Source organism: Sycon ciliatum, chromosome 6 (assembly GCF_964019385.1).
Source record: "Sycon ciliatum chromosome 6, ocSycCili1.1, whole genome shotgun sequence".
Classification (NCBI taxonomy): domain Eukaryota; kingdom Metazoa; phylum Porifera; class Calcarea; order Leucosolenida; family Sycettidae; genus Sycon; species Sycon ciliatum.
This window is the reverse complement of record NC_088648.1, coordinates 19412718-19435587: the sequence shown is the minus strand read 5'-3', so window position 1 is coordinate 19435587 and position 22870 is coordinate 19412718. Positions and strand designations below refer to the sequence as shown.

Genomic DNA, 22870 nt, shown 5'->3' with positions numbered 1-22870 from the left:
ATACATGTGGACAAGTAAATTTGATCGGTTTTATTCGAGAGTTTCATTTCATAGTAAAGTGAAAGCCGCCCCAGGCATGCTCTCCATCGAGTTACAGGGAGTGGGTTTTGAAAATAACGTTATTGGTGCAATGTGCACGTTCATGTACGTGTGTACATGTAACTGTGTGCTGTATGCTTTGATGTTTGCAGTTCAGTTTCGTGCGATAAGCGAAAGATTGGAAAACAAAACTTGACTATCTGCGGTACAAAGAATGTTTGATCCATCCAAGACAGTTGAACTAACTGAGATCTACAACGACTCGGGTCTGGGATAGTCGGTGCGATACATACCCGATGGTGTCAGGATCGTGACGCGTTTAACTAAGCCGAATAATAATGAGCTTGCACGTGATTCTTGCCATTGATTCTTGGGAGAAGAAAAATATCAGTTTACTCTTTGGGTAATTACAGACTCTCGCTCTGGGTGACACCACAATATCCCACCCACATGCTGATCATGTCTGCTCAAACCCAGTATCTTTATTTCAGTTTAGATGTTGAGTGTGTGCATTTGCTTGTGAAATGCCCCATTCAGCCTGTCCCCCGAGGTGACATGTGTGACAGGGTCCATTTGGTAACGGTTCCAATGTTATGCAGTTCCTCCTTTCTTCTATTATTATGAAAATTGGACTCAGGTACGTGTACAATTGTGGAGACAATGGCCACTATGAATACCTCCACCCCTGAGAAGCGTAGACAAAGAATACATAAGTGTATAATGCTTTCTGTGGCCATGGAGTGAGTAGCTCAAATAGCAAACACAGCGATCGTGACCTTGAACGTGCGGGAAACGTCCGAAAGGAGTCCACCGGCTTGCCTCTGGTGCCAATTCCCTCTTAGTACAACTTCGCAGGTCACATACATGCGCATGTATCTGCTGTCATGAATGTTCAGTTACGACATTTTTTAAAGAACTGACCACAAAGGAATGCCAAAGCGTCCAAAAACACTAATATCTCAAGAGTTGGTGAAGTCTAAAACTTCACCAAGTCTTGAGATATAATCACTACTTCAATTTTAGCCAAAGAAGTTTGTGTCAGTGGACACTGGGGGGTAAGGTGTAGAGGCAATACTTAGTATCGTCTTACTTCACTTGGTGCCATCACCCCAATCCACCATTATCATCCCTGTCGCCAAGGCAAGGGAAACGTAAGGATGGTGATAGTAATTTACATTAATTTTGTCAAGCAGGTGCCTAGTTTCTGACACCTAAACTTGATATGCAGCCAACATGCCCGTTGTAAATGGGTTGCGTTTTTAGTTTGGTATCTTGTAAATTTGATGCACCAACGTACACGCAATATGACTCTACACAATGCTGTAGACAGCAAGTTGTTTCGGCCATAAAGACCTCATCAGTGCAGCTACAAGCTAGACACGTTGCCAACCATGGTGCAAAGGTGGCACCACCGACATTAATTTTAAAAGGCAACTCGTTGCTCTAGCGCCAGAGTGCCCAAACTACGAAAGGTAGCAGGCGATGTGTGATGCACCCGAACTAACGCAGCCTTCCAAGAGTGCCGCAGACAGCAAGCTGTTTCGGCTATACATGTATGATTGTGTGTATGACTGTATGTATTTTCAATTTTTCGGTTCTTCACCATCATCAGGACCGGATCATGGTGTATCATAATGCAAGTGTGAAAAGCCATACATGAATCTACATGTATGTTGTGCTAGAAGGCAGCCTGAAAACAATGTCCACTTAGACTGAGTGGCCCCCGACTACTTCACATTTCGTGTATTGGTGGTTTGATCATCACCAGCCCGCAGAAATAACGGAACGGCACTTCAAGGTGGTATCCTAAGTTTTATTTGCATGATTCTCGTGCGAGCTTTGCGAAAGTCCAAATTCAGAGTCGGCCATTATCAATTAAACAATAATAATTATTATAGTTTGATTTCGCTCAAAATGCACATAACAATTAAACACAGGAACACACACTCGCTCGCACACACACTCACATGCATGTCCACAGAACTGTTCAGAAAGAACCTACTTATACATTCTACTTGTACACGAATACGTTCAACGTCACACTGGGCGGCGAAGTGATGCTAAGGCTACCCTACTGGGCGCAAGCCAGGCTTTTAGGGCTCCGTTTAGTGTCCTCCATTGCGTAAGGGCAAGCGGCCTATATGCGTAATTACATGTATGAACAGGGACGGTCAATGAACGATGATTATCTTAAACTTAGAACAGCTCGGATACACGCCAATTACGTCGAACTTTCACGGACTATTTCCAAGGGATGTTTAGTCACACGGCACAGCTACAATGTACATGTATGCCTTCTATAGATAGAAAATCAATGGCACCTATGCATAAAACATGGCGGCCAGGTCGCCATCGCGACTTCGCACCTTTGTGCGGGGCAACTTGCTCGACGCGAGGCTCTCCTTTGTTTTCAGTCGTTGCAGTGGAAGACAGTTTCGATATTAGTTGACAGGAAGATGGCAGTCAGTCAGGATTTTTCCCAGCTCACCTTGAACCTTCTGAAGGTGAAGTGTGGAGAGTATGGTCTCAAGAAGTCGGGAAAGAAAGCCGATCTAGTTGCGAGGTGAGTTGTTTTCTTCCCACAACAAAATCTTATTTTTTTGAAATTATTTGTGAATCTGAGTTTGTTATTTATCTGCTCGTGTCGTTTACAGACTTGCTCAGCATTTCTCTGAAGGCGACGGTGATGGCAAGGAAGGGCCACCTCCGCCAGCTGCAGCGCTTGCTGTTATTCCCCACGACCCTCTGGATTTTCCTGTTACTGGGTGGCAGCCGATTAAATCTGCGAGTGGAAGGCTACTCTCCCTGTCGTTCTCCATGCAAACTATGGTTTCTTATTTCGTGGACACTATGACCAGCGATGGACCTGCCAAGAATTTCAAAGCGCTTGCTGCCACTGATAGCAAGTCAATTCGTCTGTATCGAGCAGGTTATGTCCAGAAAATCGAACTGATGAAGGCCCACAGCCGTGTGTACTACCGTGCCCGCTGTCAGCCTGAAATGAAGACCAAAGCTGACTACAAACTTCGGCTCGTTGCTCAGTGTGACTCAGGATCTGCCACCAGTGTTGTTGGTGCTCAGTGCACTTGTCCTGCTGGCAAGGGTGTTACTGCCAGTTGCAAGCATATAGCTGCACTGATGTATGGCTTGTCCGAGTTCACTCTGCTTGGGTTTAGTGACGCTCCGACGTGCACGGACATGCTGCAAAAGTGGAACCAGCCTCCTGCAGGTGCAGGTAAAAAGAGTGAGCCCATGCTGGTTCAAGACATGGAGTGGCGTAGAGGTGGCAGTACCACTGACAAATCTGCGCCAAAGAAACGTAAGCATTCTGCTGCAGAAGTACTTGACCCTCGTGCTGTTGCAAAGCGGATGGACTTTGCCCGGCGTGTGGAGGAATACGCCAACTCAACCATTCACTCCAACTCCATCCACCTAGCATTGCCTCTTGTTGCTGGTAGCTCAGGATTTGCTGCTAAGCAGAAGGAGGACAGGTTGCACAGAGCCCAAGCGCAGAAAAAGGAGAGACTGGCTAGGGCAGGGGAACAGAAGGACAAGTGGCAGGTTGAGCACAGCAGATCAGGTGATGTGACACCTGTGCCATCTGACTGCGAGTGGCTAACTGAGGACAAGCAGATGCTGTGGTACGAGTCCAATGTCATACTTACTTGTGAAGAAGCCAATGCCCTGCAAGAAGCCACTGCATCCCAAACAACAAGTGAACTCTGGAGGAATGAACGAAAGAAGCGTATTACAGCTTCCATTGCCCATACTGTAGCTCATCGACGACCTCAGACTGACCCGTCATCCCTCATAAAAACTATCATTGATCGGCCGGCGTTCACCACTCCTGCAACCAGATGGGGGATTGATCATGAAGAAGAGGCACGATGTGCCTACGTAGCCCACCAAGCCAAGTCTGGCAAGCTGATAGATGTTGTTGCATGTGGCTTATTTGTGCATGCTGATGAATGCTGGTTTGGTGCCAGTCCCGATGGCATTGTTAGGGATGGTGATACATCACTTTTGCTCGAGATTAAATGCCCGTTTGTTGCTAGAGACCAAAGTCTAGCAGAGGTAGCTGGGTCTACTGCATCATTTTGTTTGTCCAACAAGGATGGTGTGCTTTCTCTCAAAACAACACATGCCTACTATACACAAGTGCAAATGCAGCTCTTTGCTGCAGGCCTTCAATTTTGTGACTTTGTAGTGTGGTCTCCCTGCAATGATCTTTTTGTTGAGCGCATTTCATTTTGTGAAGTGCATGTCAAGAAAACTCTCGCAGCTTGCCGAACATTTTATTTTGATCATGTTCTCCCGAAACTGGCTCTGTGATCAAGTTTCTTGGTAATAGATATATTCCTCGTCATCTGAGATGACCATTGCTCACTTTGCTCCAGTTCCTGTAGTCTTGACTGTTTACATTCTTCCCTGATTTGTGGCAATCTTTTCTTCTGTAAGTGCGTCTGAACTGTTCTATACGCTGCACTCTATGTTCTTTATTATAGCTTTTTCTGTTCTGCCCTGTTCTGTAGCTCCTTCTTGATATAAACGCCGTGATTAGATGGTGGATAGTTCCATCAGCTACCGGCTTCCTGCATTTGTACATGATTAGGTAGTGTTGTATACATGTACCCAAGACGGTGGAACTCTGCTGTAAACAGTGCGTTATAGTAAATTATACTGCCATTACTGGTAACCACTACAAAAACGGCACGTACAACTGGTTTACAATAGCTCGCCATTCCGTGTTACAACGGAGTTCAAAAAGGCATGAACGTTACATGAGTATTCGTATTTACTTCAAAGTAAGCGGCACTTGCAGCAGTCACAGGCCACATTTCCTACCTGGTGAACAGCACAAACAGACAAATAGGAGCATCACTACTTCTACTTCGAAGTACGAAGTCCTGAGTGAAATAAGCATCATTGTGTAGGGGCACCATTACTCACAACATAACACAAAGAAAAGAGGGGAAGAAAATACCGAGGCCACGTAGGAATATCGGCATGCGCAAAAAGCTTTCAACAGAGCGGCCTGGTCATAAAGCAAGAATTACATAGACGCCCATCTTCATCATCATTCTGACACATATGGTGGTAGCGTGAGTTACAAGACCTACAAACTCTAAGAAGTGGGCCATCTGAGCGCTTGCAAAACAAACATACGGGAGTGGTCACATAGGCAGCAGCGGCTACAGAAGAAGATGGCACGCTGATAGCAGCAGCAGTAGCAGCTACAGGAGATGGCACGTTCGTAGCAGCAGAAGTAGCAGCTACAGCAGATGACAACTTGGTAGCAGCGGAAGCAGCAGCAGAAGCAGTAATGGCAGGTGAAAGAAATGTGCCAGCTGAAACAGCCACTGCAGAAATGTTTGCATCTGGTGATATCTGGGCAACTTCTGCAGCAGAGGAAAAGTGTGCAGACTGTGTCGATGGCTTACTAACAGGCGGAGGTACCAGGGGCTCCATGTAGTTAGTGAGGAATGCACACACAAATATGATCTGCTCAGCCAAAGGGCACAACACGGAAGATAAGAAGTGAGTTATCCTGAAGTTCTTGATCCTTTCCATTGCTCTCTCCACATGAATACGCACGCTAGCAATACGCCGAGTTTCGATCACCTCTTCTTCATCAAGCTGATCTCGAGAACCAAGAAACGGGGGTATGTTGAGATCGACACCCTCCGGTAGCAGATCGGCAATGTCGAAACCACGGTCGGCCATGATGGCATCACCCTTCTCCATCAACTTCATTAGCCCACTTCGCTTTGTCAGTTTCTTATCAGAAATGCGCCCGCCATAAAGAGGAGACAGAAACGATATTGCACCGGTAGGTGTCACACCAACTAACAGTTTGAAAGTGTTCCTGTTTTTGTAATTCGACCAGGTGGCTGCTTGTACAGTTGGGTTGGCTGGCTTCTCAATGGGAAACTCTGTTGCGTCAATAATTACCCGGGTGCGTGGGTACTTGTCTTTGAAGACGTCGGGCATGTAGCGATCAATCAGAGCCCGGCTCGGCCAAATGTCCACTTCTTTCATAGAGAAGTACATGCAACGAATGTACGTTGAAAATATTCGGGACACCGTGGATTGATCTATTCCGAATCGCAGTGCTAAATCTGACTCAGGGAAAGCATGCCGAAGTTTGACAAGGGTCAATAGCAACTCGTCTTCATACACCAATGCTCTTCGTCTGCCACGGCTGTCCTGGCCAAGGAAATCAGCTGGCACTTTAGTAGCAAAGCACATGTCTTGACATCCACACCGCAACTGATCCAGCAACAAGTCAAACGCCAGAGAACTCAGGCCCGTGTAAAACAGTACAATCTTGTTGTCATGTCGGATGTTCGAGTAATGGAGTTGGCATTTCCGCAAAGCTTCTTCCGATTCATCCAAATTGTACAAGGCCTGCTCCAACTGGGACCGCAACTTAGCCACTTGTGCTTCCAAAGTCTTTATTTTGTTCTCTTGGAGAACGGGAACTTCACCATAATCATGGTCAGCTAAAAGTGTTGCAGCCTCAGGCACCGATTCATCTGTGACTGGTAAATCAACATCGTCATCAATATCAATCGCTTCAACGGGTCGACTGACTTCGCCTGTCGAAACACGGCTCTTCCTCTTCACTACGACGGCTTTGTCCAAGAAACGGGAAGGTGGCTCGTCCTCCGTCACAGGTCGACCACCAGGAAAGTGCACCCCACAGACATACGAGTTTCCAGAAAGAGGAGTGTTGACTCTTGGTATTTTGGCAAGCCACTCGGCCCTGATATGCCGGCGTCGATCCGAATCTTTAGGCAAACGATGAAAAGATACAGCTTTACAGACCTCTGCTGTTCCTCCGCAGCCAACACGAGCCAGATCTGATCCACATAGACGACGCTTCACAAACACTTTTCGTCCTTGCGAGTTCGCATCATCAGTTTCAAACAAACCAAACTTGCAGCTGCTTTTACGATTTGAGCAGCCAGGGACGATACAATGAGCGTTGCTTGGCATGATTGTGTCAGCTGCTTACTGATCTCTAACTAACTTGCTACTTATACACAACAGCAAACTGTGACAACCCTTGCCTTCCAAGAAGGAAATAAATGTCTTGCTTTGAGTTTGATTCTTCACCAACACAAAGGAAAAAAATTTGTACATTGTACTTCAGCCTCAGCAAACGCGAAGCAGGTACGTAGGGCTCTACGATCATCAGAGTTTCCACGCGTGCATGCATGAGACTGCATGCTGCGCTGCGTGGTGCAAGTACAGTGTCGAGGTTGTGAAGTTGCCCCGCACAAAAAACCGCGGGAAAATTATGCATAGGTGCCATTCGAGAAGCAAGCGGAAAACTCTCAGCGTGCTTGAGATGAAAGCCGCCTTGGTAATGAGCGTTACACGACCTGGTGTATGTCTGCCTAGGGATTTTAGCACCAAAGACACATGATGTAGGTGGCGAAATAGATGTACATGATTGTACTATACTTGGAAGTGCATGACATGTACAGTAGGTCTGAAGATTCCGTTCCATGCCATGCTCCTTTATCTAACCTGGGGACATTGTCAATGTTAGCGGGTCACAAACATGTGTACCTAATTATGTAATTAACTATGGCTGTTAAAGCGGTCTCCTCATTCACTCCCGCTCCCCCCCCCCTCACACTAACACCCATAATAATATTACGAGTTGACCTAGGGTCCCTGGGTCGTTGTATTGTTAACCCAAGAGAAAACAAAAGTCATGTCTTTGAAGTCCACCAGTGACCTGCTTAGCATCTCACGGAACAGAGAAGCATAGGTAGTGGCTGACAATGGCGACAAGCACACCATACCCAGTAGTCCCCTCATTTGCTTCTTCTCTGCCCCACCCCCTCCCCTACTCACTATTATACAAATTGTGTATTATGAGTTGCCTTTCTGCTATGTTGAAAGCAACATAAGCGAGAACCATGCGATGTATGAACGGCGAGCAGATCTAGTAGTAGTAGGAGCAAGTCCAACGGGGTCTGGGCTTTTGCATGACATCAGGCATCGAAAATGTGCGAATGATCTGGCTGCTGCCAACTACCCTTCACTGTCGCTATTGCTGTCTATGTCTCTGTGTGTGCCAGTATTATGTGGAGCGACAATTAAATTGTTCTATGGTTTTCGAACTCGCACTATCTCCCTGCGCTGAATGCATTCCCTCTATACACTTAGCATACATACACAATCTTTCTCAACATGTGGCCAGCAGTCTTTGCCAGCACCATAACGAACATGTACGGGATAAGGCCAGCCATGGTGCGTCACATGATGACGGTCCTATGCCTACAGACTGCACACCGAACAGGTTCGGGCATGATCATGTATTCTCTCCTGCCGACTGGATGCTTGTTCATCGGTCTCTTGCTGTCGACACATCTTGTCACAAAGCCGGCGAGTCTCCAGACTGTATATTTGCTCCGTCGTTTCTTGCTGTTGGCGTAGCCTTTAGCGAGCACGGCGACTCTCCAGGCGGCGGGACCTCTCTTCTCCCATCTTTTACTCTCTGTGTAGGCACTCCTGCCGACGCCGTCTGCTCAGAGCTTCAACCCTGTCACCCCTGTTATTTTGGTCTTCCTCATAGTCCTCTTGTAGCGATCTCAGCATTCAGGTGGAATCCTGATAATTCGAACCTCCAAATGCCAGAAAAAACTTCTAATTATCCGGACATTCTAATTAACCAAACATGAACCTATAACACAATATGTATGTCAAAATGCTCCCATGGTCACGCAGGGCTGCGCTATGGGCCTTAGACACAGATCACAGTAATGGTATTTATACAACAACCGCTCCCATCAAAGCTCTGCAATCTACCCGAACCTTACATTCCCGGCCCATTCGAAGCACACTAAAAAAAAGTACCTGGTAGATCTACTGTATACATGTATGGCAGGTCAAATTTCAAATAAAAGAAAAAAAGGCCATACCCTGCCTTGCCAGTTAGGTGGACTTACGTGGTCGCCATGGCAATTGCAGCACCCCAAAAGCATTGGAACGATAATGCGATAATGCGACACCGCATAACTGTGATGACGTACATGTAGGCAAAAAACACAATGATGTTTTTAAGATGTGTTTTTGCAGTTGAAATCCCTACTTGAATAAGGTGACCGCTGTCTTCGATGGAACGGTCCGGGACATGTACGGGATAGCGCCAGGCATGCCCGACGACACAAAATACATTTCCCGAATTAAAGCTGTGTGGATGCAGGCTAGCGCCAGACGTTACTGAAGTAGCGTCTTTTGCATTGCTATGGGAATAATTTGATTTGCCTTGCTTGTATTGTCAGCCGACCAGAGCCCACAACCTATACATCACCATAGATCAGTGCGGCACAAGTTCTTCGTGGGAGTTCTTCACCCAGGCCAGATATTGAAATGGCAGACGTGGACACAATCTAGCTACAAAACCCACAACGAGTACTAGTGGTGAGACATCATACAGTGTGAAAGTGAGCTTCGGGACTGCTCAATAATGTAATGTACGTTAGGATTATCGCTGATGCTAGGTAGTGAATTCTTAGCGACACGACTGTACCTACATAAATCAGCCCTGATGGTATCTTGTGGTCGTCTACCGAATTCTACCACAATAATCGTTCAGAACTGGAAGCAACCTATTGTCGCCTCCGAGCCTCTATATTATTGTTCAGTCATAAGTAAAGTGCGCGCTGCCGTGATATGGTAGATATTCAATCATTGGCTGGTCTAAGAGTCCATAGCTACATGTATGCGCATGGAGCTGTGATCATTTTTTTCTGTGGGTTTGCTGCATGACGCGTCGCAATCACTAGATGTATACAGCCGGCCAACACGAACTGCGGAGACTCAAACACCATGTGGACTGAATCCAGCTACATGTACATGTACATGTAGCAGTAACTGGATTGCAAAATGCACCTCCAGTTTATGACTACACAGAGATCGGGTAGGTGCACTTTGGTGTTCTTGACCATATGAAGCCAAACGGGTGAACTGGTACTAGAGTGTCGGGTCTGAGAGCAGGGAATGCTGCGTGCCGCGCCCTACCCATTGCCGAGCCACCGTGCTCACAGCAGAGACTTCTGTGTGTGTTATTGTTGTGAAGTGGACCACAAAGACCTATAACAATCTGGCACAGCTGCGGGAAATCAGTACGGGACTGTAACAGTGTGGCAGGCACTGAGGGGTTATAGAGATCGACCTGACGGCAGTAGGAAAAAGAGTAAGTGCAGTAGCCTGAGCGAGTAAGTGCAGCAGAAATTGCAAGCATGTAACTGTTAATGTTTGGTCTCTGTTCTTGCGATTCGTACAATGAGTGTCAGCCAATGCTACTAATACTATGACATTAGGCACCTGATGATTGCGCAGCATATCCATGAACTAACTGTCTGTCCTCAGAACAGTACAGCTAAGCGCTTAATTGAGAGTGATAAAGGAAGTAAGGGAAAGAAAGAAAGTTTTACACAGCACATGTTTACTCAGAACATTATCGCTAAGCACTTAATTACGAGAGAGAGAGAGAACGAGAGAAATAGAGAGGCAGAGAGAGAGAGAGAGAGAGAGAGAGAGAGAGAGAGAGAGAGAGAGAGAGAGAGAGAGAGAGAGAGAGAGAGAGAGAGAGAGAGAGAGAGAGAGAGAGAGAGAGAGAGAGAGAGAGAGAGAGAGAGAGAGAGAGAGGGAGAAAGAGAGATAGATAGATAGATAGAGATAGAGAGGGGGAAGAGTTAGACAGGAACAGTGACTTCTGCTAGCAGAAAACATACATGGTGAAATCTAGGAAAGTTGACTTTAGATAGTGCTTATACGTTCCAGTGGAGTACAGTGCAACAGTGGTCTGCCAGAGCCTGTCTAGTGTATTATCATTATTCGTTTGAGCGAGCTCTACTGTGAAGCAAGGCAGCAGCAGCCAATAGTTTCAATGCGGCATGTCGACGCTGCTGCTGCTTTTGCTTCAACTTAGCTTGAACTGCAGACCGTCGTTGCTGGAACAGGTGTTGCAGCCTGGCTCGACTAGCATGGCGTCGTTGCTGTATCTGTTGTTGTTGCTTGCTTTGCTGGTCATTGAGGCGCTGTTGAAGCAAACGTAGCACACCATGCAACGGACTAGCAGAACGACGAAGATGTTCCAATTCTGATGGCGTTATCTTTATCTGCGCTGGCGAACCCATCAACTGAACTGCACAGGGATTAGTGCGAGGGCAGAAAACGTTCGATACCCCAATTAGATTGTAATCTACTGATTGCGATGGGTTTCAATGTATATCAAGTGGGTTCAAGAAAATACTCAGCATGAAACTCAGAGTAGCAAAGCACTACGAGTGATCCATTGTTTGTTGACACGTGTCATTGCTCCCCCCACGAAATTGGATGTTGAGCACTTTTTCTGCAGTTGCAGGCATAGTTTTACTGAGTACATCGACGACATATTAAATATTAATGACTGATGCACCGCAAAGGGTTAACTAATTCTGATGATTTTGCACTCATTATCACAATTCTGTTATACTTCCCAATCCGTTGCTCCCAACAATGGCAACTTTGTCCGGTATACCCTATCCTTGGTCATGTACATGTACATACAATTATCCCTTCACTGTGCATAGTTCGAAACTCCCCCCCCCCCCCCACACACACACGCACAATGGTTGCCTCTTTGCTTTGTCATATCACGACCATTTAACACGGTGAACCCCTCGATAGGCGATTTGCCTTTGGGTCATCCTAATACAAATATTACTTGTACATAAAAATAATGCATGCATTGTCGGAAGGCCACATCTTGCGAGATTAGTTACCAATTTAAGCTTTCTTCTTTTCTCCTGTGCGTTTGTTGCTGATCGAGTTCGTGTTTGTATTCATTTTTGCCACCTATTGTCCATGACTTTTTTTCGTACTGCTTGTTTTTGGGAACACAGTGTGAACAGTCGTGAATAAAAGGAATAAAACAAGACCATACATACATGTATTACTAAGAATTGTCAGAAAAAAAAGGAAAGTTATCACATGTTTGGCCAAGTGAGATTACAATTATCTTAGAGAACACTATGAAAACATCTGGTCCGAAACCCTAATTTCAACACAGACTCACGGAGACAATCATCCGTCTCATCTCTTGCCAATTATATAGACTGCAGATTTTCGAAAGAAATTTTGTTGACTTCATGCAAAACGGCATAAGGTACATTTTTGTTACTGACGGACAACAAGTCAGCCGTATTTTCATCTGTTATACAGTCAAGTAGGCACTGAGAGACAGACAGAGAGATGTGAGAGAGAGAGAGAGAGTGAGAGAGAAAGATAAAGAAAGATAGAGAGGAAGATAGAGAGAGTGAAAAAATGGGAAGACAGTGAGAGAGAGAGAGAGAGAGAGAGAGAGTTAGTGAGATAGAGAGAGAGAAAAGAGAGAGAGGGAGAGAGAGAGAGAAAGAGAGAAAGAGAGAGAGAAATACAGGCAGATAAAAAAATAACAACAGGGAATTATTCAAAACTTTGAGGAGCATGAAGTAAACCCTCGGTTGAGGGAGATAGTGAGGGTCGGCAAGAGGAAGAGGCAGCCTTGGAGAAAGGAGAACGGAGGGTAGAGTGGCACAACATCTAATCTTAACAATAAATTACATACTTTTATTTGGTGTCTGGGCTTCATCATCTGTCCCGACGGCAACGTCATCTACGAAAATTAGGAGAAGAAAGACAGACGTTGTCATGCATACATGTACCAAATAAGTGACATGTTACTTGCACCTACAATGCAACGCGTGTGGGAATATTCCAATTCGCCTTGACAAGCTATATTGGACTCAGTAGGCAATCGGGAGTCCAGAATACATTAAATCCAGTCATGGGACCGTTACTGTGATCCTAGGCGTCTACCAAGCAACTGGACCCCAGTATGCAGTCGATGTGCTACAAACATCACGACTGGATAAAACACGGAACACCGACGATTCATGTATTTAGGGAGTTCTTAGACCTAAAGGAACAATGTGAAGAAGATTTTGGCGCGACTAGAGCAACAAGTACTCACTCGCTTTTTTTGCTAGCTTATCTCGCCACTATTCACCATTGTGAACATAGTGATAAACTTCACCCCGCTGAAGCGTTCTTTTCTTCCGATTATTATGTTCCTTCCATTTTTCTTACTTTTTCCTTTACTTGCCATGGCTGGCTAACGCCCCCTCCTTTGCATTGGCTTCTCCCATTGGGGTGAAATAAAAACTTAACTTAATAAACAAATGAAGTATAGCGAATTCAAAAAGGTAAAAAAACACGCAACATACAACGCAACTCGGATCAGGAACCTTCGGTTATGGTCAGCGATGCTCAACTGCTAAGCTATTCTGTAGCTCGTATCCAAGCAGGGACTGTTCAACATTTTCTCCAGCCTTCGAAACACACTCTTCCTGTGAATCAACTCAGACTCGTGGGACACAGCCCTAACTGCTCCTCTAACCCTGCAATCGACCTGCAACTCTGCTGCAGAAAACAATCTATCACACGGAGAGCTCTTATACATAAATATACCATAGTCTGAGGGAAAGCTGGAAAAGGTTCGATACATTTTGAAGTATATTATACAATAGGTGACCTCCAGCGTTCCCTGATATGATTATTACCTGAACTTGAGCCTCCCAATTTGGGTGATATGTTGCTTTTTGTCGCTTTGCGTCGCCGAGTTTCAGTAATGCATAATTATATGTTCCATCGGCGAACTAGTCTCGTCATCGTCCAGTAACGTTCGGCATTCTTCGTTGCGTTGTCCTTATCGTCTTTGGACTTTTCCTTGCCTGAACATTCCAAGTTGGAAGGTTGTTGGTTTGCGCCTTGTCGATGTTATGGAGCTAGGTTTCAAGTGGCTGAATGTCTCAATACTCCTCGTCAGTTTTGTGCCATGTTGTCCCACTATATAACTTTATTCCCGTAGCTATGCAGAAGACGTTAATTCAGTAACGTCTGGCGCTAGCCAGGGTCCACACAGCTTTAATTTGGTGTTTATTTGTTTGTTTGTTTGTGTCACGCCTGGCGCTATCCCGTATCTGTCTCGTACCGTACCGTACCATCAAAGACAGCTGGCCACAAACAGCTGGCCACAACATTCAAATAGGGCTTTCAAACACAAGATCATAACGTGAGGCAACTTGGAAGAATGAGTATGAATGCGAAGTGTATAGGGAATGCCTGTAGGGCGATAGTGCGGGTTCGAATCCCAGGTTATGCCTTGAAAAAATTAGGAGAATTGAAAAATTTATAACATCGTTTTTCTTTGTAATTTTCCATTCATTTTCTGCTTTAATTCATATTTGCTTTGTTTTCCTAGCTTACTATTGCCGTGGCTGGCTCAACGCCCTTGTCTCAGGGGATTCTGTCCCTGCATTAGCTATGCTTCTCACATGCTATGAGATTGTGTCTAATAATAATAATAATAATAATAATAATCCTCACGGTTTTTTTTGCCTAGGTCATCAAGGCGGTGGACAGTGTCGTATTACCCTCGACCGTACATGTCCCGTACTGTACCGTAGCATCAAAGACGGCTGGCCACAATATTCAAATAGGGCTTTGAAATGCAAGATCATAACGTGAAGCAACTTGGAAGAATTGGTATGTATCCGTAGTGTATCGGGGGATGCATGCAGGGCAATAGTGCGGGTTCGAATCCCAGGTTAGGTCTGAGCAAAAAATAGGAGAAATTTATAAGAAAATTTATAACATCAGGTGTGCAGGAATGGACTCAGATGGAGAGCCAAGGTTTAATTTATACAAAAGGGAAAGACCTAGGAACTACAAGTTACGCTATACTGTCCACTAACACCACCAGTTACCAAGCAATCAGCTACCCCTCCTTATGTTATTTCTATAACTTAGAACCTTCCAAGTTGGAAGGCTGTTGGAGTGCGCATGCAAGATGTGCTAGAGCTGTTAGCCAGTTAGTTGTAGAACGTCAGTACCGTCGGTCAGTGTCGTGCAATGTTATCGCTTGAGCTTATTTTTTAGTAACTGGTGGTGTTAGTGGACAGTATAGCGGAACTTATAGTTTCTTGGTCTTTCTCTTTTGTATAAATTTATAACATCCCTTTTTTTTTGTCTACGTCATCAAGGCAAAAAAGCATAGTGTAGGGCCCTCAGCTTCCAAGCTCTCTCGTATAATCTGTTTACATTGGTGAGCAGTTAGTCATAACTTGTAGTCCTCCCTTTTATCCATTATTTCAATCGCTCTTTCGAGCTCCGTTTTCAAGTAGTACTGCGATTGACTGGGGCAGGCGCCCTCAGCGTGTACAGAACAGAGCTTGATCCGATGCGACCAGCGCTCCGCAGCACGTGTGTGTACGACTTGCCCACAGCTGCATGGCCAGCGCCCTGGGGCCGCTAGACGTGTGACCGGATTTCCATGTCCACGACAGTATATATATTCATGCCTTGGAATTCACAATACCAGCATTGGTCAAATCATGGATAGCATTGCAATTGTCCTCAAGTATAGCACATTACAATTGATACCGACTTACTCTGGTAGGCATTTGTCCCAATGGTCTCTGTAGTTACCAACTTGGGGATATCTTGAATGGAAACCAAATCTGACACGTCTGGTAATGCTTCTACAATGTACACATTGGAAAATCAAAAATACAATAAAATATTATAAGGAAAAATTGGAGGCGTATCCAATTTCGAAAGAAAAGGTGTCAGCACCGACGCAATTCACACAGTCAAGTAAGCCAATTTTGTAACCGAACGTTTTCGTTCCCTTCTCATTAGGCCTCAACATGTAATGCTAGCATTAAAACTAGCATAATGGGGGTGTTTGCAGAAGGGTCATTGCCCCGGCATAATGAGGCATTTCTTTTGGAGAAACTAGCTTAATTCGCGATTTTCAGCATCTCATGGCCAGAGAGTCGTAGAATACAGTACTCCCTGATCAAGTGCCTATACGTGCCACATGACCATCCAAACGTTAACTATATCATTGCGTACAACGATGTTGCCTTTGTACGAGTAGAAGTAGTCTACCACCGATCAATCAATTTTTGCGCGCATATCTTTATACCTACTTTGGAAACAGACTTTTTCGCGTACTCTTCTGCGATTTGTTTGCTGTATTTGGTAATAATATTGCTAGCATAAAACGCCCTAAACTAGCATCAAAAGCATTAAAACGAGCATAATATCCTGTTTTTGCTGGCATTCTGAAAAGCACAATCGGCTGAATTTACTAGCATTACCCGCTGATGCCTACTCCTCATCATGGGTAAGTACATAGAATAATGGAAAAATGTCAAAATACAGCAACTTATAGAGCTACAAGCCGACAACAAAAGCATAGATCGATAACCTCACGCTATACGTGTGGGAGAAAAATAAAATTCAGCAGAACTTGTCAAAAACAGGGTGAAGATGAGGAAATGACTAAAACATGACTAAAACATGACATAACATTCACCCTGTTTTTGACAAGTTCTGAATTTTATTTTTTCCCACACGTATAGCGTTGGGTTTTCGATCTATGCTTTTGCTGTAGCTCTATAAGTTGCTGTATTTTGACATTTTTACATTATTCCCTCTACTTAACCATGATGAAAAGGGAACGAAAACGTTCGGCTACAATAATATTGAATCGATATTAAATGGATACAAAACTATTAACACACTGCTCAATCTATTCCACTCCTCCCCCCCCCCCCCCCCCCACACCCACCCCTAATCCAGCCCTCATGCGCACATCAATGTAGACAAGTTTTTTTGTTTTTGTTTCAGCGGAAGCGTGAGATGGAACTTAGGAGTAGCGTTACACATGCATGAAATCAAATCCATACAGGCAGACCGGAATATTCTTGATTGGGCGATTTTACTTGGCTGTTCATTGGAAGAGGAGGAAAAAGAGTGAGAGACGGAAAGGCCAAAAGTGATGGGAAGTAAGTAGGTGACCGTTGGGTAAAGGTGATTCTAGCGAACCTGGGGCTATGGGGAGAGTGATGGTGAGAGCAAGGTCCCCGTAAGAGATATAGGTAGCCTTGGAGAGGAGAGGGTTAAATGGCAAAGAGGAAAGCCTTGGACTTACCTAGGTCTGGGCCATCCAACTTTGTCTCTCCCGAAACCGGGTCTGGAGCCATTAGAAGAAGAAGAAAGACAGACGTTGCCTGGCATACATGTACATGTCACAAATTCTATTTAAGCTGTATTTACTAAATCTGGAGACAGCATGCTGTTTCGTTATTTGCGAACTCTACAGCGCAGCACAGAAAAAATGAGGCCGAGCCTGATAGCAATGAAAATAAATTTTCCAAAGCCAGATTTAAACCAGGCCCGAACGTACCTTGCCAGAGTGCTCAAACTGACAAGTCAGTGAGCTCTGCGTAAAGCAAACAGCAAAGGCACTACTCCACATGACAGTGCTCAACTACTACAGTACAAGAGCAGGAGCGAAAATACTCAATCTGCAGACAGCAGTGTTTAAATGTACTATCTCATACATCACGAATGATTTGAAGACTAAAATGAGTGACGAAGACACTTTATCATCAGAGGACTCCTGTTGCTTCTCACGCAACACAGAGAAGGCCTGTTGGTGAAATCAACACCCCAATGCGATGTGGAATTGTCACGGAGTACCATCTATTCCTGGGTGATCGTTCTCGAGTGCCTCCTGGCGGATTGAAATCGCTGCAGTAGCTGTTTCCTTGGCAGAATTTCAGCAAATGCGTCATCCAGAAACTCATGCAGAAAGCACCAGCATCGCTTCGTCCAGTTTGCTGATCTCTCTCTCGCAGTCGCTCACGATGTGGCGGGCGACGAAACAAGATCACAGAAGAGATTGCCGAGAAGTTGATCGAAATAGATAACCACACCTGAGGGCGACTTTCAGGCGACAACCTGGCTGGAAAACTGAAGCGCAGAAAGGTTGAAGTATTCTGCGGTTACGGTGCGTGAATGGTGCGGAGTCCTCTGGGCCACAATCACGATGCGTCATCGCCACATCAAACTTACACTTAGTCCTCCCTGTTATCCATTATTCCAATCGCTCTCTCAAGCTCCTATTATCATAGTAATGCTTTAGAACACTAGCATTGGTAAAATCATGGTTGTTATTGCAATTGTAAAGAATACTACGATTGATACTGACTTACGACTGTAGATATTTGTCGCAGTGGTCTTTATAGTTGATAACTTGGGGAGTTGGTTGTAGGAAACCAAATCTGACCCGACCGGAAGTGCAACTAAATTGTACACGTTGAAGAACCCAAAATACAACAATATTGAATCGATACAAAACTATTGACACACTGCTCAATCTATCCCCCCCCCCCTCCCCTCCCCCTAATGCACCCCTCATGCGCACATCAATACAGACAAGTTTTTTTTGTTTAAGCGAGATGTGAGATGGAATTTAGGAGTAGTGCTACACATGCATAGAATCAAATCCATACAGTAAAACCGGAATATTCTTGATTGGGCGATTTTACTTGGCAGTTCATGTTTGGACGTGGAAGAGGAGTAAAAAAAGAGTGAGAGACAGAAAGGCCAAAAGTGATGGGAAGTAGGTGACGGTTGCGTAAAGGTGATTCTAGCGAACCTGGGGCTAAGTGGTAGGTAGCAATTTCCCAAAGATGCCAAAATATTTCGCAACTTATGGTTTTCTTCACCATGCCAAAACAAGGGAAGGTTGATGAAAAAGCATCCATATTTTCAGAAAAATCTCGAAAGTTGCTGATATCGCAACTCAAAATGAGCGACTCCTTGTGCATGATATCATAGCAACATTGTTCAGTGCTTACTACAACCATCCATGGTTGGCAGAGCCGGTTCAAATGGTCGCAAGACTGGGGCTCTGCCAACCGTGGATGGTTGTAGTAAGGTCACTGTTTCCAAACACAGTGGTCCTCCGGCTTGTAACATGTTGTTGTTGTTGTTGTTGTTGTTGTTGTTGTTGTTGTTGTTGTTGTTGTTGTTGTTGTTGTTGTTGTTGTTGTTGTTGTTGTTGTTGTTGTTGTTGTTGTTGTTGTTGTTGTTGTTGTTGTTGTTGCTGCTGCTGCTGCTGCTGCTGCTGCTGCTGCTGTTGCTGCTGCTGCTGCTGCTGCTGCTGCTGCTGCTGTTGCTGTTGCTGTTGTTGTTGTTGTTGTTGTTGTTGTTGTTGTTGTTGTTGTTGTTGTTGTTGTTGTTGTTGTTGTTGTTGTTGTTGTTGTTGTTGTTGTTGTTGTTGTTGTTGTTGTTGTTGTTGTTGTTGTTGTTGTTGTTGTTGTTGTTGTTGTTGCTGTTGTTGTTGTTGTTGTTGTTGTTGTTGTTGTTGTTGTTGTTGTTGTTGTTGTTGTTGTTGTTGTTGTTGTTGTTGTTGTTGTTGTTGTTGTTGTTGTTGTTGTTGTTGACTTCTTTTACTTCACCAATGGCACAGGCATGATTGCCTCCTTACCGTCCCATAGTTCCGGTTCTCACAGAAAGATGACGGATGCTGTTAACCAACAATGTACATGTACATGTACATGTACATGTACGTGTATGTGTATGTGTATGACTTTTGTTGCATTTAGTACATACATCATGTACACCATGTTCTTCTAGAAGTACACTTGTTATGATGAATTGATGCAATTTTTCAGCGGTTGTTGTTGAAGCGGAGCATCGCGGACACTTCAATGGTCTCCTCCAAGGCGCTTCTCTGCTCAGGGTTGCGGAAAGTTGCGAAGTAGTTCGTGAAAATGAAGAAAGTTGCGCTCTCTTCCACAACAACCAAAAGTTGCGAAAAAAGTGGCGAGCATCTTTGGGAAAGGGTTACTAAGGGGAGAGTGACGGTGAGAGCAAGGTCCCGTAAGATATATAGGTAGCCTTAGGGAGGAGAGTTAGATGGCAAAGAGAAAAGCCTTTGACTTACATGTACCTAGCTCTTGGCCATCCATCTTTTTCTCTCCCAAAACCGTATCTGGAGCCATTAGAAGAAGACAGACAGACGTTGCCATGCATAAATGTCACAAATTCTAGTTTAGCTGTATTTAAATGTACTAATCTCATACATCATGAATGATTTGAAGACTAAAATCCTTCACATTATTTTTACTTTTGTGTTAGTTAACCATTTTTCCGCTATCATGGTTGGTTTGGATGGTTGGTTTTTATGATTTCAGTTCGTTGCCTCAACAGTACAAAGTACAAATATTGTAATGTAGTTGAAATCTATCCAGGCAGTCGGATTTTGCTTGTCAATTACTATTAATACTAGTCAGACATAGTAGTATGGTCTGAGCCCATCATTGAGAAGCAGAGGGTACCAGGTTCAAGTCCGTGCCTGGAAGCTGAAGGATTTCCTAGCCGTGCTGCAACCCAAAGTTAATTGAAAACTCGTGGCCTGGCACGAGGGAAACATGGAAGCAGTGAATGGGATTTTCGGTCTTTGACCATTTTGTGGTGGGTCTGATCTACATAGTTGTACTCACCTCCATCCACTTAGGGGCTACATCTGCGCCTTGATCCTAGAGGGTGGTGGCGGCACTGCAGATGCGGAAAACTAGGCTTGCAGCCGTGTCGCACGCGAACTGTGATCCTTTTTTAATGCTAACTCATTCACTTTATAGCACCGTTGGTGGCTCTCCACTACGGAGCTTGTGCTTTTTCGCTGACTTGAATTCTCACTTGATTGATTCACGACTGTCATGCAGAGCACACGGGAAGTCCACTGAAACTTCTACACGGCAAACTGGCATGAAATCATCACTTCCATCGCATTACACAGGGTTTCGGGGGAATCCACCCTTTACCCGCTGATCTTGAGTCGGCTGAAAATGAGTGTGTCTTCAGAGAGAATGTCTGAGAAAACCAGAAAAGCTGGGCTAGGCCATGTCTCCGATTTCGCTCAAATTTTGCAAGTAGGTTTCTTTTGGGGTCTACAACATCCATGCGAAAGGGTTCGTTGCATAACTTACGGACACCGTGGAACTGGGGACCACCTCGAAATGGGCCCCAACTACGACTGAATATTGGGTCTAAACACTAGCGCTTGTACAGCGTACACATTGGAGCTAAGAACCAACAACCACCATGCCAACATTACCTCATCTCAGTAGTCTTCACACCACCACCGCATTAAGTCATGGCTACACCCAGGAAAGCAATGGCCATCATCTCCAAGTATCAATAAATTGCATGGCTAAATTAGCCAAATTGCAAGGGCCATAGAGGGACCCATTTACGGCGTCTATTTTTCTGAACCATGCACTGCAGGACAGTGGACTATCTCCGCTACCACTCGGGACATGTCTCGTAAAAGCGTTCAACGTTTTCTGGAAATAGACAAATTTGAATATTTTCACTTCACCACATTGCAACATTGCCAATTTCCTACCCCACGACGGAAAGCGCCTCCACAAGCTCCAACACCAAGCACCGCTCCTGACGCCAGCACGCCAAACAATGCAGCGTGGTCAACTCTACCGATTCTGACAAGGAATTTGAACTGATAACCCTTGTCACTCCAAACAACAACCATTTCCTTCTTTAAACGACTCGAATTTCAGTAGCAGCAACGCTCTGCAAAAGTGCAACAAATATTGAACAAATCTTGATTTGTGCGATCGAAGGACGATTTTTTCGTCCTGAAACTGGCCGTGCGCTGACCACCGCGTGATCAAATGTTTTTGCACTTCTGTAAAGCCTTTAAGAGCTCCACATAAATACATGTAGTGCACTCAAGACCAAACCATAGGCAGTGTTGCAAACGTAGAGAGACGCTCCGTTTCCAGCGCGACAATCACCTTGTGAACACCAAAGTGCAGCGTGACCCTCGTGCTGTTTATTGATCAGGAAGTCGTACTTTCTTGCAGGTTTGCTCAGTGGAAAATTCGATGTTCTCTGGATGGCAGTCGTAACTCAATGAGGGGAAAATTCAAGTCTTTTAGAAAAGGCGCGAACTAAGTCCTGCGTCTCCAAACTGCTTCGTCGTAAGGACAACACATCCCTGCAATTGTCCCGCATAATCCAAGACCTCTGCTCCCTCAAAGACCAGCGGCAGGTCTCCTGCATTTGTTTCTTCGACCTCTCCAAGAAGTTCTCCATCGCCGTATACTGCGCATCATATTTCGTACAGATCGTTATAATATCTCAAATCTAGACTTGTATGCTGCTGCATCCACTACCAATCTGCAACATTACTTTGATGCTTCCTAGTGCACCCTGGCACATTCAATTTTTCTTGACCAGCACCCCGCTTATTTACAGTCCCTTAATTGGTTCAAGTCAGGTGGCACCACCCGAAGCTGCGTTCGTCTCCCTTAGCTAGGTCTACCCTATTCGTAAATTCCCCTTTCTTTTCCTCCTACTCCACGTGGCTCCAACTGCCTCCCAGTGCTAGACAAGCTCCAGATGTGCCCAAATTCCGCACCCTCGTCAGACAGCACTTCAGTATCTCCTATTAAACAAAGTCACAGTCACCACTTCCGCTGCATAGCTCGCTGAACATCCCATTGCTTTGTAAGTTGCTAATCCCTTCCCACTTTGTGTACGTGCTCTTCATTTTCTTTTTTTCTCTTCTTCCGTGGTTGGTCTCACCCTCTCCTCAATTCAATTGGCTGTCTTGACATGCCACGACGTGCAGAAATAAATAAATAAGGTGTAGAGAGCAAACAACTTTCCTATAATCATAATACCGTCGACCTTGCTTCCACAAATTAAAAAAAAGAGTGGTAGCGACTTCGGCCGCAAGAGTCATGATTTCTTGATAAATATTTTAAATCGTGTGTACGACACTCTCGTAAGAAAGTTTGAAATTTGTAACGAGAAATCATATCTTCACCACACATCCCGCGGCCAATGGTAAATATTGAAATGCTGCACAGTGCTCTTGTGTGCCGACCAAATAAAT

The 22870-nt window shown here is 44.9% G+C and overlaps 2 protein-coding genes across 3 annotated transcripts in view; one reads left to right on the top strand and one right to left on the bottom strand.

Annotated features, from left to right (window-relative positions):
- Window positions 1-2382: 2382 nt before the first annotated feature.
- Window positions 2383-4737, top strand: LOC135819569 (uncharacterized). Its single transcript, XM_065332798.1, has 2 exons — window positions 2383-2602; window positions 2694-4737. The coding sequence occupies exons 1-2, from the start codon at window positions 2496-2498 to the stop codon at window positions 4369-4371; spliced, it is 1785 nt and encodes a 594-aa protein (XP_065188870.1). The 5' UTR covers window positions 2383-2495; the 3' UTR covers window positions 4372-4737.
- Window positions 4738-10113: 5376 nt separating this feature from the next.
- Window positions 10114-22870, bottom strand: part of LOC135819568 (uncharacterized) — a 34401-nt gene continuing 21644 nt past the window's right edge. Inside the window, exons 7-12 of one of the 2 annotated variants that reach the window (XM_065332796.1) lie at window positions 19892-19939; window positions 18153-18242; window positions 17087-17128; window positions 15537-15626; window positions 12653-12700; window positions 10114-11209 (exon numbers count right to left, since the gene is read on the bottom strand). In XM_065332796.1, coding sequence (XP_065188868.1) covers window positions 10896-11209; window positions 12653-12700; window positions 15537-15626; window positions 17087-17128; window positions 18153-18242; window positions 19892-19939 — 632 coding nt within the window. In that variant the 3' untranslated portion in view covers window positions 10114-10895. The remainder of the gene's footprint in view (window positions 11210-12652; window positions 12701-15536; window positions 15627-17086; window positions 17129-18152; window positions 18243-19891; window positions 19940-22870) is intronic. The other variant, XM_065332797.1, reaches the window with a different exon arrangement.